Below are 19,412 nucleotides of genomic sequence, written 5' to 3' on the forward strand. Positions count from 1 at the left end.
AGTAGAGTACTTTAGAAAATGTCCCAATATATGGTACCCACTCACCACGCCCGAGATGAGAAGCTGGCTCAGTGTGATTTCTATGGTTGCACTGGGAATGGCATTAGGCTAAGTAGTATCATTTTCTTCGATATTACTATTATTTTGTATAAAAAATACAACTGAAACTTATCTGGTAATGTATACGACACCTCGTCTGCACGGGTTTTTTGTAGGAGCAGTATTGTAAATTTTGGATCTACGTCGACGACCATTACCACCTTCCCAAATAAGCTTTTGTACATGCCTACAATCGTAGTCCTTAAAGAATTTGCCATGATCGGGATCAATAAAACATGGTATCAAACGGCCGCTTCCAGTCATACCTTTTGTTGCATAGACAAATTAAGCTCTTTAATTGAGTAAGCCGGAGTGTGTACAGTATACTGTATAGTTACGCATTACTGCATCTTGCACCCATGTTTCTTATGTTGCCGGAAGTGTATAAATGTGGACGCAATAGTTTCAGTTTAGCATGTCGCAGAGCGATATCAGATTAGATCATACAAGCATTCTCAGGGTCATTACCACGTTTTTCAGACAATTTACCCTGAAAATCCTGTAGCGCTCACCTTTCGTGGCAGGAATGCTTCATCAAAGGTCGCAATAGATGGTATACAGCCGCTAAACTCAACTGATGGCTGTGTACCTTGGAACTGTGTTGCCGATGAAGTAGTAAGTAAGGCTATAGAATAAACTATGTATAACAAGCTAAGTGGCGTTACTGCTCGTCTGGCTGCGGGCAAATATTAATTCGTGTCTGATTTTGCCAAAGAGGCTACCTGACATCCTCTTGCTTTAACCCACAATTCAGATATTCAGACATAATTGGCAACGCATAAATGAAAACTGGGCTAATTTCCTAATTAATCTTCCTAGTTTCTAATTAATCTTGATCGTCTATCGTCTTTCCATGAGTCCATTGATTGGAGAATTGACGGAACGCTTCTTGATAGGGGTACAAGGCGAACGCGTCTATGATTTCTGTCGAAGCTGAAGGCAGGAGGAGGTATAAAGTGTTGAGCACTTTTTTTGCAGTTGCCCTGCTCTGATCTGGACACGTATGGAATGTCTGAATGGGCACTTCATCGACTGTTTTTCTGGGCTGTACCAGGAGTAAGCTCTCCTTTTTAACGAAGTGACAGTCATTTGTCGGATATGGGTATGATCTATCCAATCACCATCGCTTTGCGGCCTGTACTAAACTCCAGTCAGCATGTTGTTATTGTAGCGATAAGGACACTCCCCGAAGGCCTTGGGAAGTGTTATCGATGGTGATGGTCCTTTACTGGATGTAGATCCGGTACGTTCCGGTAACAGGCACTTTAGAGGCACCAGCCCGACCATCTCGGGAACGGTTTGGTATGACCACATGCAACCTTCGAAGCCATACCGCCCTCCCACCATCTAGATCCATCAGGAGTTCGGGATCACCAGAACCTCGGCTGTTTATGAAACAGGATTCGCCATGGGTAAGTGAGGCTGACCCCTTGAACGGGTTGGCTACACTACCCCTTGAATCGCGTTGGTATTTTAGTCGCCTCTTACGACAGGCATACCTACCGCGGGTATATTCTAAGCCCCCCAACCCGCTGGAAGACTCCTGTCATCATCTTGTGACTGAGCTCATAGGTACTTCATCAAAATTTCTTTAATCAAAACTAAAACGTTCTCAATATATTTATATAAACATTTGATAATACAAATATAAATAATAATATTATGAAAAAGGTAAACTAAAAGTGCTTCTTCAATTGCCTCAGCCATTGAACACTTTTCTTCAGCTTCACGCACCCCAAACAGCGCACGTATCAATCTAAGCCAATCACGGCGCTTCCAGACAAAGGCCAAGGCAATTCAGGCATATCTCGAAAACTGCGTCGTGTTTTCATGCAAAATGATTCCACTTTGGTTAAGGTACATTTCTTTATTGTGGAAACACCACCAATAATTACGATGCGATCATTTAGAGTAGCAATATCGTGACCATGCCTAAGGTACATCGATCATGGGGAGAGACAGCAGCATAATGAAACTTGATTAGTAAAAAAAGCAAATAATTCTTTTTTTTAACAGTTACTTACCTGGCCCATTTAATATCACCGTAATGATGCCAAATGCCGTCACTAAAATTATAGTGATCCACTGATGACAATGAAGTCAAAACATTTTCGGAATTGAATCCAATGCCTCCTACAAGATACAATTCATTCTCAGATGGCCTGCAAAATTTGCCAAATAAACTGAAAGAGAGCAATTCAAAGGATGATTAGGATCGGTACAGATTGTGAGTGAATTAATCCGAAAACTAAAACGGGTCCGGGGATTCTGTGCCCAGGCTATTGCTATGTCCCATTACCCAGATCATATTAATTTTAAAATAGTTCCAAGTAAATGCAAGGTCAGGCACACCAAGACCACCCTCAAACACTCCACTGTTGAGTCCGCTTAGCTGGATTCTGTAATCGTTATAGCAGCAGAAAGTTTCCACCGCATCCTTAATCGCAGCAACTTTCGCTTGGACAACGCTACAGTGATCAGACAAATCAAACTAGCGGCTTACATCCGGCTCCTGTATCAGGAACCCCCCTTCTAATTTCAAACGTTAACCAGTTAACCAGTTACTATTCCAGTTGGGTTCTTGATAAAATTCCAATTCAGTGATGGTCTCCGCCTTTCTTTTGCTTTCAAACTGTGGTATCCATTGAAATACTTTCTTTGCCAAAGCGACTTCAAACATTCGTAAAAAGTGACCATGCATTTTTATTCGCTGCTCCAACTTCATATCTGCTTAAGGATCATCTAGCTCATCAGTATAGCTTCTTCAATACTCGCCGTCAAAATCACGTACAGGAACATACATAAATCTTCCGGAGATCTTTTATCTTGACCGCCCCCCCCCCCCCCCCCCCCCCAAGAGCTATCTCATCTTTTCTCGACACTGTCCCTGATTTCCATGAAGAACGTGATTTTTGTTCGTCGAGAGAGAAGTTTACATTTCAATTGCCTACTCAGTCAAAAGTAGCTTACTTATTGAGTTATTGTCCATTTGGCAATAGAGTCTTGTCCGCTTGATTTATAAGCTGACATTGTCTTCCCATATAGACGAAGTCCTTCCCAGTCTCTAATTTTATCCGTCAACAATGACGTGGCTGGCAAGGAAACCAACAGGTTGTTCTGGCCATTACAAAATCGAAGTTGGTAAGCATGCTGCGAACTATATGCCTGGCCCGCCATAACCGCAATAACCGCCGGATGTATGTTCAGCATTGCTTACAGGGCTAATATGGGTGGTGTTCCTATACCTCTCACCTGCTTCTTATTAATTTTCAATCCCTAGCAATTAGAAGGACGACGCTTTCTTTGTCTCTGATTTATGGAATTATTAATGGTGGCATTGACTGCCCATCCTTGCTGAGCTCTATTAACTTTCTTATATCAGCTAGGTCTCCACGTTTTTATTATCCATTTTATATTAAACTTATGTCTACCAACTATGCGCGAAATGCTCCTATATCGCGTGCTCTGCGCGAGTTCAATGAGATCTCTAATTCAATTATGCTTGATTTTTCTTTTTCGATATCTATTTTCCTTAACTTACTTAACTCTGTTTTGTAGTAATGTTGTTGAATTTGTTTTAGTCAGTAAGAATCACTGTTGTTTTTGACTTTTCGAAATAAATAAATAAATAATGAAGCCACTAATTCCAATCACTTTTCACTATATAGACATCAACATTTTGTTAATGCTCTCCGTGCCCAATACATTGCACTAGGCCAGTACCCCACAAAGAGAGGGTAGTACATAAGCTTTATAAGATTATAGTCCAGCTGATTCTGTCAATGGGATTCTGAAGGCGGAGATCTTGTATGTCTTCATTAAACAAACCAGCTCCGTTTTGCTAGGGTTTATAACTCTGCATAAAGTCGCGCATTGTAACCATTAATTTACCCCTCACCACGATTGGCAAGTTATCTGCGTAAGCATCCGTTTAACATTCAATGGCTTCTAGCTTCACCCTACTTTAGTTTGCTGTGGCTGCACCCAACTTATTTCCGACTGTGGTCTGTTATAACTACGCTTTGACAAAAAAACTATAATGCAAATGTTTGTTAAGGAAGTCAACAACGTGCTAAACGCCCCTTCGATGTTCAGAAATGGAACCCAGCGCAAATTCTTTGTGCTCTAGAAAGCCCTTTGACAATAGGTATGCTGCCTTGCCGACAGTAACCCCAAGCGAAACTCACCCATACGTAAAGGTTGGTGTCCAAGTTTGAAATAAAATAAATAAAAAAAACTTCCAAAAATATTAAAATTCAACAGCGCTTTTGATAAAATTTGAATTAAACTAAAATTTTGTGAATGACTGAATTTTCGTATACGAACCTTTAAAAAGCAACTTACCGTGGGATACGCAAATGCTGTTTTGATTTAATCCATCGTCCACTTCCACCATTCCCACCATAACGCCCAATAGTAGGCATAGGGCAACCAACAACACCAACGCCATCACCATTACTATTTGTAACAATGGAAGTTGCAGCAGCAGTGGCATCGACATCACAATTCACATCGTTGACTCTTGTCATTGGCATATCGGAAACGTATTCGTCACTCGTATGAGCAATACACCTCAAGCTATAATACTCCAACGAATCGGTAATTACATCCACGATTGCACTTTTTGTTGCCTCGGCAGCACCATCCCTACCACCATCAACAGCATCACAACTTAACCCACTGTTAGCTATAGCTGTTGATTTCATTGTTGTTATTGGACCGTCATTGACATCGGCATCGTGTGTTCTCGTTTTAGTTTCGATTATTCCACCAGCAATCCAAATCTCATTATTTACCATCGCAGCCATCATGCCATAGCGACCCACATGCAATGATGCTTTCTATAATTGCGATTAATATTAGAAAAATGTGTAGTCAATAGAATGAATGAGAGAGAGAGATTGGTTGTAGTTAGAGTAGTATCAATAATGTATGTATGTACAGTTATTCAACAGTATTGTGACGAATATTACCATCTCTAAGGTTATTAAATAAAGGTACAACAACAGAAACATTAAGCAAGCTACATAAACACATTAATCATCATTTACCCACATACATACAAGACAACGAAGAGATAACTCACATCCAGTTGTAGTCATCGGTGGAAGTAGTATTCACATATACGCGCGCATATGGCTATGCGAGAGGCTATAAACGTGTATCTGTAGTTTATAGCTGGTAGCGTATAGCTGGTAACCAAGTAGAAAATTCTAGCAGAACAAACGTCTAGACATTTGGGCACAGAGTATAAAAGCAGCGAAAGCTGAGTAATCTGTAATCAGTTTGATTTAAATACGCTATTGGTTGTGAAGTATAACTGTTATTGTGAAGTACTTTCAAAGTAGTCTAATGAAGACCATTTTGTAATACAGAATATTGGAGTTATTTATTCAACAGTTTAGCGATACCAACGTTAGTAGAAGGTGTAAAATAAGCGGAGTTTCACTAAATTCGTTACAGTATTTTTTAATGCATTGTTGCATTGTTGGCCCTGTTGTTAAATTCCAATTTATTTGCATGCAAATTGAAATTTTCCAATTTCGCTGCAAAGTTTTCTTAGATGATTTTTCAATGTATACCGCGTGCACACATTGACACAACCGATCTAAAATGAAAAACTTTAGACCAAGCAGCCTGTCCACGTTGCTTCTAAGTTGAGTGACTCATATTTACGTAAGTAGCATGATATCTCGAGCACGGTTTTCGGCGTTTCTTCACGCCTATTATAACGGCAGACAAGTATCGAAAGCCTCTTAGTCTGTGTGGGACTTTAACGGCACTAAACCTCCAACACAATAGAGCTGGATAGTGGGCGATAGGGTATCCAAATGGCGGACAAGGCGATACACGCGTACACCGATGGTTCCAAACTAGTGGAAGGAGTGGGGTCTACGGTATACTGTGCTCATCCTGAAATAAGATTCCACAAGCTGGAAGATCACTGTAGTGTTTATCAGGCAGAAGTAGTAGCACCAAAGCAATAGAAACACTGAAATAATATAGCTTAAACTGCAGTCGCATCAACTTTTATGTTCATAGCCAAGCAGCAATTAAGGAAATAATCTCACATAGCATAGCATAGTGTGTTAGAGTAGAAGCATACCCTGGAAAGAATCGGGACAGGGAGACGCATACATCTGTATTGGGTTCCAAGGCATATGGGAATAGATGGGAATGAAAAAGCGAATAGACTACCTAAAAAGGGGCATCCTTCGAAGCTTGTTTCATAGACGTCCCAATTATATTGGACGAGATTAAGAGAAGACTAGAGGTGCACATGATCGACGAAGCGGGAAAGGCGTGGACCCAAACATGGGGCTGCAAAGTATCGAAGATTATATATAGGTCTTTCAACCTTAGACTAACAAAGTTACTCCAATCATTAAAAAGAGAGGACTGTAGACGTATTACGGGTATTCTGACTGGGCACAGCCTTCCGGCATGACATACCTTTAAATTATGCTAAGTCAGTGATAGCAAATGTAGGAAGTGCGGGTTGGAGGGGGAAACGATCGAGCACGTTTTGCGCTCATGCTCCGCGATTGCCAGGCTAAGACTCTAGCTATTACAACTATCGGTTCTAGAAGCGTCTGATATTTGTCTAGAGAACGCATTAATAAACATAGGTCCTGGTTTTTGGTAGCGTTTTTCAGTTTGGACGTTAAAAAGATTTCTGGTAACATTACGAACGCATTCAGTCTATGTGAGGCTCTCATGGACCGGCCAGTTCAACCTAACTAAACCTCCTACCAGTAATTTTTTTTTTTATTTTATTTTATTCTACTACATTTTTGCCCCAATTTGTTATTAGTATATTAGTACTTTTTACAAAGCGAATCACTCAGCAGTTAGAATGGTTGAAGAGACTGTCTTCAATCCCTGTCAAAGCATGGACTAGCTATAGAAGTAAAAATCGCTGTTATTTTGACGGTTGGAGAGACTTTGTCTCCTATCTGAGCCTAAGATTTAACGGTTTGTTTATTTTTTTTACTTCTTTCGCGGCGGAAAGACCTGGGTTTCCCTCCACATTTCTTTTGGTTATTCTTAATCTTCCCCAAATATGTTGTACAGTCTTCATCTAAAGCTATAGGACCTATTCGAAAAAGACGTGGTACTTATCCTCCATTGCATATGTCATTTTCTTTATGTTTGAACTGTTGAAGTTATTCTTAAAGCTTCCGTGCCCCTTAAGAAATAAGTTAGGCAGAAATCTACTTCGAGTGTGGTAGAATTCATCAGCAGATTTCATGGCAGAGTGGGGAAATGCGAAGACTCAGAAAAAGATGAAAAAGGACACGCCCTAGTGGAGTTAGGCCTGCCAAGTAGTTGCGTATACTTATGCCCTAATACTACCTGTCGGATATAACTATTTGAACACACTAAGTGACGTTTTACATGGCTACCCGTGTATCGTGACCAAGTGGTCTGAATTATGAGGATTAACTGCTAACCATATCAAAAATAAAACTAGCGCGATTTACGTGGATATATAAAACTCCTGATCACCCTTAATTTACGGAGTAGAGCTGGTGTCATCTAGCAGGCTAAGTATCTTGGAATTACTCTTGAAAGCAAGCTGTGATGGAAGATAAATGTGAAGGACACAATTAGGAAAGCTTCCGTTGCCTTGTACTGCTGACGGCGGCAATTGGCAAAGTATGTGGGCTGTCACCATTGGCTCTATATTAAGGATGTCAATTCGGTTATCTTCTACGAAATTCTGGTCTCTTGGACAACAATTCACAGTTCTTACAGAAGCTTCATGACAGGGGGGAAATTGGTCTGCCCGATAGCTGCAACGTATTCCAACCAAAGCTCGCATATATTCAGGATGCATTGGATGGGATGCTATCACCTGATTTAACTTTTAGTGAATTTAATATGGACTCAGTTAATCAGGCTGCTATGAAAGCGCTGCGACCTGCCACCGAGAGCCCTAAATGATTGTTTGACCTCACTCGCAGTAGCATCGATTTATTCATTGATCTCTTCGAAAGGCAGGCACTTGGGATCTGAACGCAGCTGTTAAGACCTTGTGTTTTCGCTGGCTTCTCTCTGCTTCCGGACAGGTGACCCTCGAGTCAACAAAGAAAGTGCTGAGCTGATACCACCGTTTTTTGTTTACTAAATATTGTCTGTCCATCGTAATTGGAACGTTAATAGGGCATTTCTTATTACAAGTTCATGCGGTGCATGTAAATATCTTCGGCAGCCACAACTGTGTTAGCTGTATCAATCGCTTTATGCACAGCTTTCATAGCCGCCTGCTTTATGCACAACTTTCCTATTGAACTCGCCGAAGGCGTCAAATTCCGTCTTATTTGTAACTTTATCGTTGTCACGACCATTAGAGAATGTGGTAACACCACAAACTAAAAAATGTCCAGTTACTAACTGCCACCCAACCCACCCTAGCCGAACCTAACAAACTTACTTACCTTTTTCCAAGTTTTACGCGCAACATTATAATACCACACAGTACGCAATGCCGTTCCATTAATCCCTTCACCCCCAATAATATAAAATCCATTCGCATAGTTGACCTTGTGTTGCTTAGGCTGCTCTCTTATTCCTTTACAACGTTTACATGAAATTCCACCGCCACAATACTCGTCGCATACAATCGCTGCAAAATCTCGTCGTAATTCGGGTAAATTACTCTCAAAAGTCCATTTAAGAGCCTGAGGGTCAAAACTCCAGACTGATTTTTCAAAAACCTATGAAATGAAGAGGAGTTGTTTTTACAAAAACAAAGTTTTGTGATATCTCTTCAAATTGTGTTTAAGCTCTATTTTCAGAAAGATATCTGATTAAATGCGCATTACATGCTTCCAATGGACGAGTATGATGATGTTTTATAAATATAATTAAATTTAATCTTGCTAAACTCACCGACTTCTTGGTGCAGCCCAACGCTGTCTTCGTACCGCCAATAATATATATGAGACCATTGCATACGACAGCTGCATGATGATGACGGGATCCAAAAGGCAAATAACACAAATGTTTCCACTGTCTTGCGCCAGCATCGTAAAAGAGCACACGATCACCATAATTGTCCAGCTCATTGAATGGCGAATTAAAGCCACCGCAAGTATCACAGCCACCAATATTGTTGTGATAATGCATGGGCATCGCATTATCGGCATCACTACCACCACTAAACATTTGGGTTCGTTTACGTTGATGTTGCAATGACATTAATTTATCATACTGACAATGCTGACAGTATGGATCAATTCCACCAAATATCAAGATCTTACGACCTTTTAGGCTGCTCAGACAGAAAGAAGAGAACAGTAAAATGATGTTGTCTTCTTTATCTGATACTTACGCTTTGAAATCCATTTCTTCTGCTGTTAGCCCAGCATATTTGGGTAATGCTGACGTCATATGATATGTCACATGTTTATTCACTCCTTCTTGTGCATCATCTTTCATCTCGGTCAGCACACCTAACTTCTCTACACACTGCGCAATTGTTTCCGTTGATTCGTTCCCTATATTAAATGGCGTTTGCGAACCTTTAGAACATAATAAGGGCATTGATTGTACCATTGTGTTAGGCCCGTCATCACCATTGCCACCGCCAACAGTGGTGCTACACAAAACACCTCCGTCATGTAAACAACCGCTCGTGAGACAATGATGAGATTCATTGCTTTGAATGTGTTCATCACTCAATATTCTATGAGCTTCACATTTCATTGCAGGCAGTTCGAATGGAATTGTTATATCTTCAGGGAAATTATTGTGGTTGATGTTGTTCATATTGGTGGTATATTGGTAATTATAAATTGATTGTTGATCAGTTTGTTCCTGGAATTGGGCATATCGTTTTTGGTGACGATTGTCCTTGTGATGATGATGATGATGATGATATTCATGTTGGGTTTTGTATTGCAACTCATGACAGCTGGACGTAGTGGACGGCAGTCGTTGACTAGTTGAGATTCTGCTCATATTTTTTGGGCTTGTAGAATTTGCTGGCACCGTGCCTGGTTCCTCACAAAAGCATTGGTCTGAGGAAAGAACTAAAATGGAATAACTATAAAATGCGAGTGCCTATTTTAACGGCTAAATTTTTCGATAATCGAGCGACAAAATCACCCCTAATCCATTTGTTCTATGAGCTCACGGATTTAAAAAAAATGCCTTTTCAAAAGTTAGGTGCGAGAAAATGTCAACAAGCCACGCCCACGTGAGGGAAAGCTTTCAGGTTGCCCACTCTACAATCGGATCTCAGAATCGCCACGGGTTGTTGCTTTATGTCCCCAGAACACCTACTACAGAATGAGGCGAGAGTAGTCCGCATTAGGGAGAGAAATGAAATGCTGAACAAACATTGCATTGCAAAGCATTGAATACCCAGAAACCTGAGCATCTCAGCAAACATCGGATTGAAGAGGCCCCACCTCCCAGGGGTCGTCTTCGCAAGCAATATGAGGAAATACGGCATCCGAGAACACAGCCGTATGTAGAAAAAAAGCACAAAGAGGTCCTCATTGATATCCACAAAAAGGCGTCGGACCTGTATGCCAGGAATTGCTGACGGACCCGTTCTTAAAGATAAATACCCTGAACTCGCAGAAGAGGGAAGCATTCTCCCTAAAGAAACGCGCATCACTCAGTGAGCTGGCATGTAAGACGAGTGGAGGTTTCGTAACCAACTTAATCACATCAAACTTTCCTTACGTAACTTCGCGCACTTCCTTCGCTGGGCGAAGCCGTGTTCTTGATTTGGCTACCTTAAGGGAACGATCTGATTAGAGTTTTAGAGCACGTTGATTACGCACATCCAAGACCCTGATGCTAAGCCTGCAGTCGACAAAAACGTAAACGATTCAATTTCATGTTCTTCGATCAGAAGTCTTACAAGTGGCATCCCGTATCTATCTAAGCTGAAGTCTTATGCACGGTCGATCAACCTCAACCCGGAGTGAGATAATACAATGAGGATATTACACTTTCCGTCTGTATGACCAAGGACCTCTTACTTTTCCGTCAAACATAAGTTTGATGTCATGGCGGTGGCAGCCATCGTAGGCGAGGCGCTCCTTTAAGGCCGCGAACGCCGAAATCTAGGTGAGACCACTCACAAACTGTCATCAATATCCCCTAACTGGAGTCCAAGGAAGCTTGCAATTCCAACAGGGGTGGAACAGAGTGTGAGGTGTATCAGATGCGTTGGTGGTTGGTATCAGGTGAGTTACAAGCAGGACATACATTACGTATTTCGAGATTGCTGGATAGATAAGAATTTAACCTGTTACAGTATGCAGATCGAAGTTGAGCGACAGTGCCGCGCGTCTCCCTGGGGATGTCGCTTTCCGCTAAAGAGCAGACTGCGGGAAGCCCTTGATCGTGAACGGCAATGTGCTACAAAAGATTTGTAAAACTGACGGGTTCAATGAATGTTAAGATCTATCCCAGAACACACCGTGCAATGCAACCATCGTTTGCACATACCACACTGGTATGAGTGGCAGATCGAAGTTGAACTACAGTGCCGTGCGTCTCCCTGGGGAGGTGGCTTTCCGCTATAGGGCAAACTGCGGGAAGCCCTTCGGCGTGAACAGCAATGTGCCACAAAAGATTTGTAAAAGTGACGGGGTCGACGAATGTTAGGATCTAGCAGAACACCCTGTGCGATGCAAGCGTCCTTTACACATGACACACTGGCATGAGTGTGACCTCTTAAAAAGATGGGTTTCCGGCACACGCAATAAAACCATTTGTATGAACCTGGATACCTGGCCCTTGATCGGGTTCAATACCTTCCCGAAATATGGAGCAGTCAAGTTGTAAGGATGTGCTGAGAGGAAGACAATTTGTGAGAAGGACGACACATATTAAATGAGGTTACACTGATTTGACGGCGCTCGGTCGGGGAAAAACTCGAGCTGCTTCAGTACATAAAAGCGGCTGTCGTCGGAAGCGAGGGGCTTTTTATAACGTATTTTTATTGGAAAAGGTTTTTACGTGATGGGTCTTAAGTGAACCAGAAACAGATCTTTTTCAAATATCTTATTCATTGAGGGATTTGCTTGGAATTTTTTAAATAAATCGCTTTTTGACTTTTCAAGTATTTAAAAAACAAAAATTGGTTTCCGGGAAGTGGGCCAGGTACGGACTATTTTGGAACACCTTGCAAATCGACCGATTTGCTTCAAATTTAATACATTTCTATGTAGTCGTTTGCCTTAATAATGTTTTCAGACATTTTTTCCGAAGTCGACCAGGGACCTACATATTTCAAAAGTTCAAAATTATTAAGGATTTTTCTTGAACTTTGGTATATATAAGTCGTTTTTTTCCAGGGCTCATATTTATAAAAAAAATGTGTTTCCAGGAAGTGGACTAGAGGCCAACTTGTTCCAAAAATATAATAATGTGGACTACCCCGCAGGGATGGTATGCAAATACTAAACTAACACAAATAAACAAACAATTCTTCACTTTGTGCTACTAATCATATTTACCTTTACTAAGCGGCTTACGCTGCCTCAAACTGGACTCTACTTGAACACCCTGATTGCGACATTGCATCGTAAAAACGGAGGCCTGTAATGCAGACAAAAGAAAAATAAATAAAATCTCCACACAATTGCAAATTTTTTATTAATCTTTATTTATTTTTTTTATATATATGAACATATATATGTATTTAATTTTATGTTTATAAAAAAGAGGAATCACAATAATTTATGCAAAATGCCAAATCACAAATTACAACAAAAATTTTTATTAATTAAGTCATCAGACAATTTGTAGAGGGCACTTATCCTACATACTAAGTACATAAATAAATGTATGTATGCACATATATTTTGTTAGTAGAATCACTAATTTAAAGTGGTTTGGTGTGGTGAGTAGAAACTAGATTTGCCAAAATCAAAAAAAAAAAAGAAAATACGTTAACGTACTAAATTTTGGTCGTTAAATTTGCGACAATCGGCACGCACGCAACACTGCATCGACTTCTCCACACCCTTTGCCATTTCCAGTGTACGCCAATAATCCTTTCCAATGGTATGTATCATCTCTAGATACTCCAAAAATGATTTATACGTTACATATTGCATATTCGGGCATTCGAGCCGATGATGATAACTGCATTCTTTGTCGAATACCCATTGACGTTGCACCGGTGCGACGAGTTGGTAACGTTCAAGGAAATGCAAAAATTCTTCACGATTCTCACCATAGTAGAGTTGGGTTGTGGTGTAACTGAAAAAAAAATATGAAGGAGAAGTAATTTGAATTAGGGAAAAAATTAAATGCCGAGAGAAAAGAGGATAAATTAAAATAAGAGCCACCAGTTTGCTACGAGTGGCGAGTAACTCGCTGGAAATAAAAAAATGTATGCCGAATGTTTTCTGAGGGAGCTTTTTGAATTACCTTCCATTTATTCAAGCGGTGTAGTCACCTTGTGCAACACAAATATGCTACGAAAATGTATAAAAGAATTTTATGCACATCTCGAAGTGAACAATTTAGAAAAAAATATTCAGGGATGTCGTGGAATCCGATTGTTGTCCGAATTGGATTTGAAACCATTGAATATTGCTGCAATGAACTCAAAACACTTTGGTTTGGTGGTTTCTTTTTGACCTATAATGCCAATTTCACACAGAGGCTTAATGAAACAATTAGTCAAGTTTTCTACATTAAAGCCCTAATTGAACTCAATCTTCCAAACAAAATACAAATTCTTAATTATCTCATTATTGCTTTATTGAATGCCTAATCGAGTGAAAAATCCAGTCGGTTTTGCTTGGTACTTCGAATTTCATTGTCAATGTAACAAAGACAATCATAAATAAATTATTTTCAATAATTTACGAAAAATGGAAAAACACGAAAAAGTTCAAAATAGGCCAGTATTTGATTAGGTGCAACATTTATGGGTAGTTGCGCATGCATTTTATTTTGATTGTATTTATAGTTAAGAAGGAAATAGCTGATTTCCATTTTAACTATTTTTTGTAAAAACGAAATATTTTTTTAATGAAGCAAAAATTCCTGTATGAAAAGGGAAACTTAATTATTTCATTAATTAGAATTGTGATTCGATTAAGTTTCTATGTGAAAATGGTATAAATCTAATTTGAACATCAAATCAAAAATTGTATAATTCAAAGCAGAAATATTTATGGGTTTCAAATCCGATTCCGACAACAATCGGTTTACATGACTTCCCTGATTATGTTTAAAAACGCCCAAATGAAGCATTTAGATTTTATTATACGTTATTTACTTCTATTTTAGTTTTTATTGACAAAAAAGGGCGCCCTTCACTGTCGCTTCCAAAAATAGATTTAAGTTTAATATGGCTACAACGGCATTCGAGATTGGTTGTCGTGCTGCTCTGTCGCGCCGAAAATATCGACGCTCAAAGGAAAGTATGTAAAAATAATTTGACGGATGGCGGTTTGTAGCCGCTGTCGTGAATGTAATCAGGCCTATTGGCTACGAGTAGCAGACTGACGTCTCTTGTTTTAATTTATACTCTCTGCCGAGAGTGCTACTACTTACGATATGCCATCGTTGATCATGCGCTTCACTTCCGGATTACTGGCAATACGATCGATCTCAACGCAATCAACATTCTTGTTTAAAGTCACAAGAAACCATGGTGGCATCAAGCTGAAACGTACGCATTTCACCACTTGCAACATATCTGCTTCACGTTCCTCCCAGTTATAGTTCAGCCAGCGCACAACTGACATGAAAATCTGAAAGGAATAAAAGCGAATTAGAGATGCTATTGAAGGTTGTGAAATTTATAAAACAAAAAAAATCTAATACAATACCCCTGATTGAATGGCAACTATACTGATAGCCTAGCATATACATAATTCGTAAAAGGCGACTAAAATCCGTAACCGGGTTATGCACTGAGATTGCGACCCGCCACGTAAAAAAAACCTAACAAGCCTCGGATCAGATCTGCTTCTTTTGATGACGACTACGACGACCGTTATGATTTGAGGGCGTTCACCTTGAATGTCCGACATCACTGCCAGACAACGTGGAGTAGATGCAAGGTAGGACGACAGAAGGATCTTAAACGTCTACTATATTGGCCATAATAAGGGAAACGCAAGTTGGAGCCACGGTATTAATTTTATAGTGGGAAAAAGCATTTTCCACCAAACATGATATTGATACCATAGGCCTTAACAATAGCGCCGTCTCTGGACTGTGGGTGGACAGTAGAAGTACTGGCTGTCATCAGAGAAAGTATCACAGCATTTGCGTTTTGGCAGCCAGACATATATTTGAAGTTGTGGATTACTTCGCTGTGGATTAATTCTGGGAGCCACTATTTACAGGCAAAGCAATATGAGCACAGAATTCGAATAGCGAACCACATTTGCCTCAAGCTCTATTTGGACTGAGTAGGCAATTGAAAATTGTGAGCTTCTTTTGACCAACACAAATAATGGTCCGTAGGTCTCTCCTTGATTTATGACTTCAGATCATCGAAATTACTTGGGATGGCCTCGTGGTACTTGAAAGAAAAGTTCTTCGGAATATTTTTATGTTAAGATTTTAATATTAAGATGTCAACCGAATGCATTGAATGAGATTTGAGAAGGAAGGATTCGCTAACTCTAGAATATTTCAATGCTGTCGTGCCTTCGTTAAAGCTTCTACACCTTTTCCAGTTTAAGTTCAGAAATTTACAATTCAAGTTGAGAAAATTACGATTCAAGTTCAAAAAATTACAATTCAAGTTAAGAATTTCTAATTTAAATTCATAAATTTACAATTCAAGTTCAGATTTTCCAATTCAAGTTCAGAAAATTACAATTTAAATTCAGAAAATTACAATTCAAGTTCAGAATTTTCATTTCAAGTTCAGAAAATTACAATTCAAGTTCAGAAAATTGCATTTCAAGTTCCAAAAATTATAAGTCAAATTCAGAAAATTATAAGTATATATTATTTGCGGAAGTGTTGATGCTTCGTTGACAATGGTGGTTTGGATATACTGTACCCCAAGTTTTCTCCAAGGGGTGTACATCCGGAGCTAACAAATCAAGCGGAGAATAACGCTTTGCAACAACTGCAAGAGGACGCTCCGGCCATGAAAGTACTTCAGTCGACACCGCAGTTTGGAAGCAGTGGAAGGGGGAGACCTCCACAGAGTTACGAGAGGCAGGTGGAGGAAGACTTGAACTGTGCACACAGTACTTATACGTTACTTACGGGATTGTGCACGCTCCGTTGATTTCGTCACCACTGCTGTCATACTCACTGCAGATCAATATGCTTGTGGCCTTTATGTAGAATATAGCTCGATGTCCTTGTAACTGACCTCTTATGAGAGAAGGAGAGAGAAGTGAGGAAACGGTTTTCTTCACTATCTCCTTCATGTGAGCAAAATTGATTTAAGTGAGTTAAGAAGTCCAATGCTTTCCTAACAGATAGTAGGCATTCATATCCTTGAATCATATTACTAGCGCTAACATTTACCATGTTACACACTTTAAATGCAATTGCATGAAAGAAAAAAATCCTGACAAAGTTTCTGAACTTGAATTGAAATTTTCTGAACTTAAATTGTAATTTTCTGAACTTGAAATGTATTTTTCTGAACTTGAATAGTAATTTTCTGAACTTATATTGGAATTTCTGAACTTGAATTGAAACTTTCTGAATATGAATTGTAAATTTCTGAATTTAAAATGGAATTTCTGAACTTGAATTGTAATTTTCTGAACTTGAATTGGAAACTCTGGCCTTGAATTGTAATTTTCTGAACTTAAACTGGAAAAGGTGTAGATCAAAATAGCTCTGACCAGACTAGAGCTGGTCAGGTGGTTATTTTTTCCCTCGTTTGGTACAAAATGAAAAAATCCATTTATCATCCCTGCCTTGTATAGTTCAGCCTTGACCACTTCTCGAATTTTCGATTTTTTTCGAAATTTTTTTTAAATTTTTTTTCGGAAAATCTGATTAACATTGCTAAGAATTTATCTGCTATTTTCGTTTAACCCCGCCTCAAAGGCAAACTATAAAACTTGCCTCCCGGGCGTTTCAACAGTTGTAGATTTTCTCGCTCGACAGCTATTCCAGTAACATAGCTTACAAAGTCTAATATGGCGCTCATGGAGTTGTAGCTTCAAATTCTCTCATCACACTTACCTCAATTTCAGAATTCACTCCAATCGTATTCGAACTCAATAGCGTACAAATTTCTTTTGTAGTTAATTCCAAGTACTCCTTTGAAGCGACTAGAGTGAGGAAAAATTTGCAAATACGTGTCAACATTAATTGCTCCAAACTCTCAAGTCCATAATTGCGTGCCTCCATATAAAGTAAAAATGCGGTATCTTCACGGAAGCGTACATCATCGTCCAAACAAAGCCAACACTGGTTAATCAAATTTTTTATGCGTAGAAAATTTGCTGCATTAAATAATTCCAAGATGCCTTCACGTTGAACCAACGGTTCATCGGCCAACATCCAGTCGTAGACCATCATAAAAGCGCCCGGCGTTATCTTTTCTTCGGGTAATTGTATCAACACTTCATTGTTGCATTCCATAAAGAAGTCGGAATAGCATTGTAATACCATCATGTGACAATTGAAGGTAACGCCACCGATACGTATCTGTACATTAGGTTTGATGTGATTGTCAATCATGTTACGCAGGAGTTTATAGAGATTCTCTTTAGGCGGTTGCACGATATCTTCCCAACCCTGTATCTCGTTGGTCTTGAAACCCATCTCTTGTAGTGATTTTTCTTTCAGTGTACAAACAATTTTTGGTTTCTGTGGATCATTTTTGCCTGGCAGTGGAATGCTGGAAGGCAAAATTTTACTTGGCGGTGGTTTTGTGGCCTTAGTAGCCCCAGTTTCAAAGGATTCTGCAAAATTTTTCGAGTTATTTTATGTACATATAAACTGTGAGAAATGTATGAAGCATGCTTACGCGGTAGCTTTTGGAATTCTATGCCTGCTTCTTTGGCTTGGCTTGATGACTCTGAATTGTCTACGAAATTTAAGCTGAATGGGGAAAAAAGGCAATGTTAGGCACAAATCACTTTCTTGCGAATTATTTTTGCAAAAAACTCACTTCATATATTTCACATTGTTTTCCAGATTGTCAGAAAATTGTGGAGAGCCCGTGGTGCCAGTTGTAGAAATGCTCGACTCATTACTCTGAAATTCGAAATATTTTTATTTTTTTCAAAATTTGTCATTCGTCGAAAAATATGGGACTTTTCTTGGATTACCTTATTTAGCGGTTTATCCATTTGAAAGCGTTTCTCTTGATGTAAATTGTTTAAAAAATAGCTCTAACTGATAAAAATGTTGTTAAATTTGGACAGCAAAATCAAATAAAATATATTTTATTTGAATTAACGGGAAATGAAAAATCTACGAAATTTCTTGGCAGCAAAGTTTTCTAATAAAAAAATTTTCCCAATATGACGAAGTTAGTGTCACAATTGAGTCAAATTTTAATTGGGGATGGTTGAAGGACGGAAAATTTTTTGCTTTTTGAATACATAATTAGAAAACGATTTTTTTTAACTTTTTACGATTATAACCTAAATTCATTTATCGAGTAACTAAATGTAAAATAGTCGCTATGAAGTGCTGTTTAATCCTGAATTTTACGTCATATTTAAGATGTTATTAGCCTTAACCGCCTATGCCCGTTGCGCGATAACTGACGAAAATTGAGAGCAGCCAAGGGAGATCAAGTCTTCATGCACCTGTATTTCCCAACGGAATGGAAGTCTCCCTTTTCTTCTGCTTCCAAATATGGGAATCGAAATAAATACTCTGAGCCGGAGCGTCTTCATCCATAACCTAACTCGCTCACTAAAATATTCATTAAACCTCTTTCTATAAACGCTGTTTTCAACTTATCCCCATAAACCTTCGGAAGAACTTTTCTCTCTCACATTTCATGTGTAATTCCATATTTTCTCGGCACCGCAACATGATGACTGCCTTATGGAGCGAAATTTTTGTTCGTCAAGAGAGGGTCCTACTCTTAAATTGGTTACCCGGTCCAAAGTAACACTTGTTGTCAAGAGCTATTCTGCATTTCCAGACAGACGAAGTCCTTCACAATTTCGGATTTATGTTGTTGTTGTTATTGTTGTTGTTGTTGTTGTAGCGATAAAGACACTCCCCGAAGGCCTTGGGGAGTGTTATCGAATTGATGGTCCTTTGCCGGATACAGATCCGGTACCAAGCCCTACCATAGAGGCAGAGTCAAGTGTGAAAGACCAGACTGCGCAGTTGCGGCTTTTGATTGAAAGTGTCGCCCAGAAAGTAGT

General features: G+C 39.4%; 1 protein-coding gene across 1 annotated transcript; it reads right to left on the minus strand.

Moving 5' to 3' along the window:
- Nucleotides 1-1,694: 1,694 nt before the first annotated feature.
- LOC137248813 (uncharacterized) lies at nucleotides 1,695-18,485 on the minus strand. Its single transcript, XM_067779711.1, has 13 exons — nucleotides 18,354-18,485; nucleotides 18,194-18,279; nucleotides 18,050-18,123; nucleotides 17,260-17,984; nucleotides 14,641-14,840; nucleotides 13,029-13,332; nucleotides 12,585-12,666; nucleotides 9,437-10,124; nucleotides 8,995-9,376; nucleotides 8,541-8,819; nucleotides 4,444-4,940; nucleotides 2,124-2,282; nucleotides 1,695-2,031 (listed from the first exon to the last, which is right to left on the minus strand). The coding sequence occupies exons 1-13, from the start codon at nucleotides 18,372-18,374 to the stop codon at nucleotides 1,851-1,853; spliced, it is 3,678 nt and encodes a 1,225-aa protein (XP_067635812.1). The 5' UTR covers nucleotides 18,375-18,485; the 3' UTR covers nucleotides 1,695-1,850.
- Between the last annotated feature and the right edge of the window lie 927 nt (nucleotides 18,486-19,412).

Source organism: Eurosta solidaginis, chromosome 4 (assembly GCF_040869045.1).
Source record: "Eurosta solidaginis isolate ZX-2024a chromosome 4, ASM4086904v1, whole genome shotgun sequence".
NCBI lineage: Eukaryota > Metazoa > Arthropoda > Insecta > Diptera > Tephritidae > Eurosta > Eurosta solidaginis.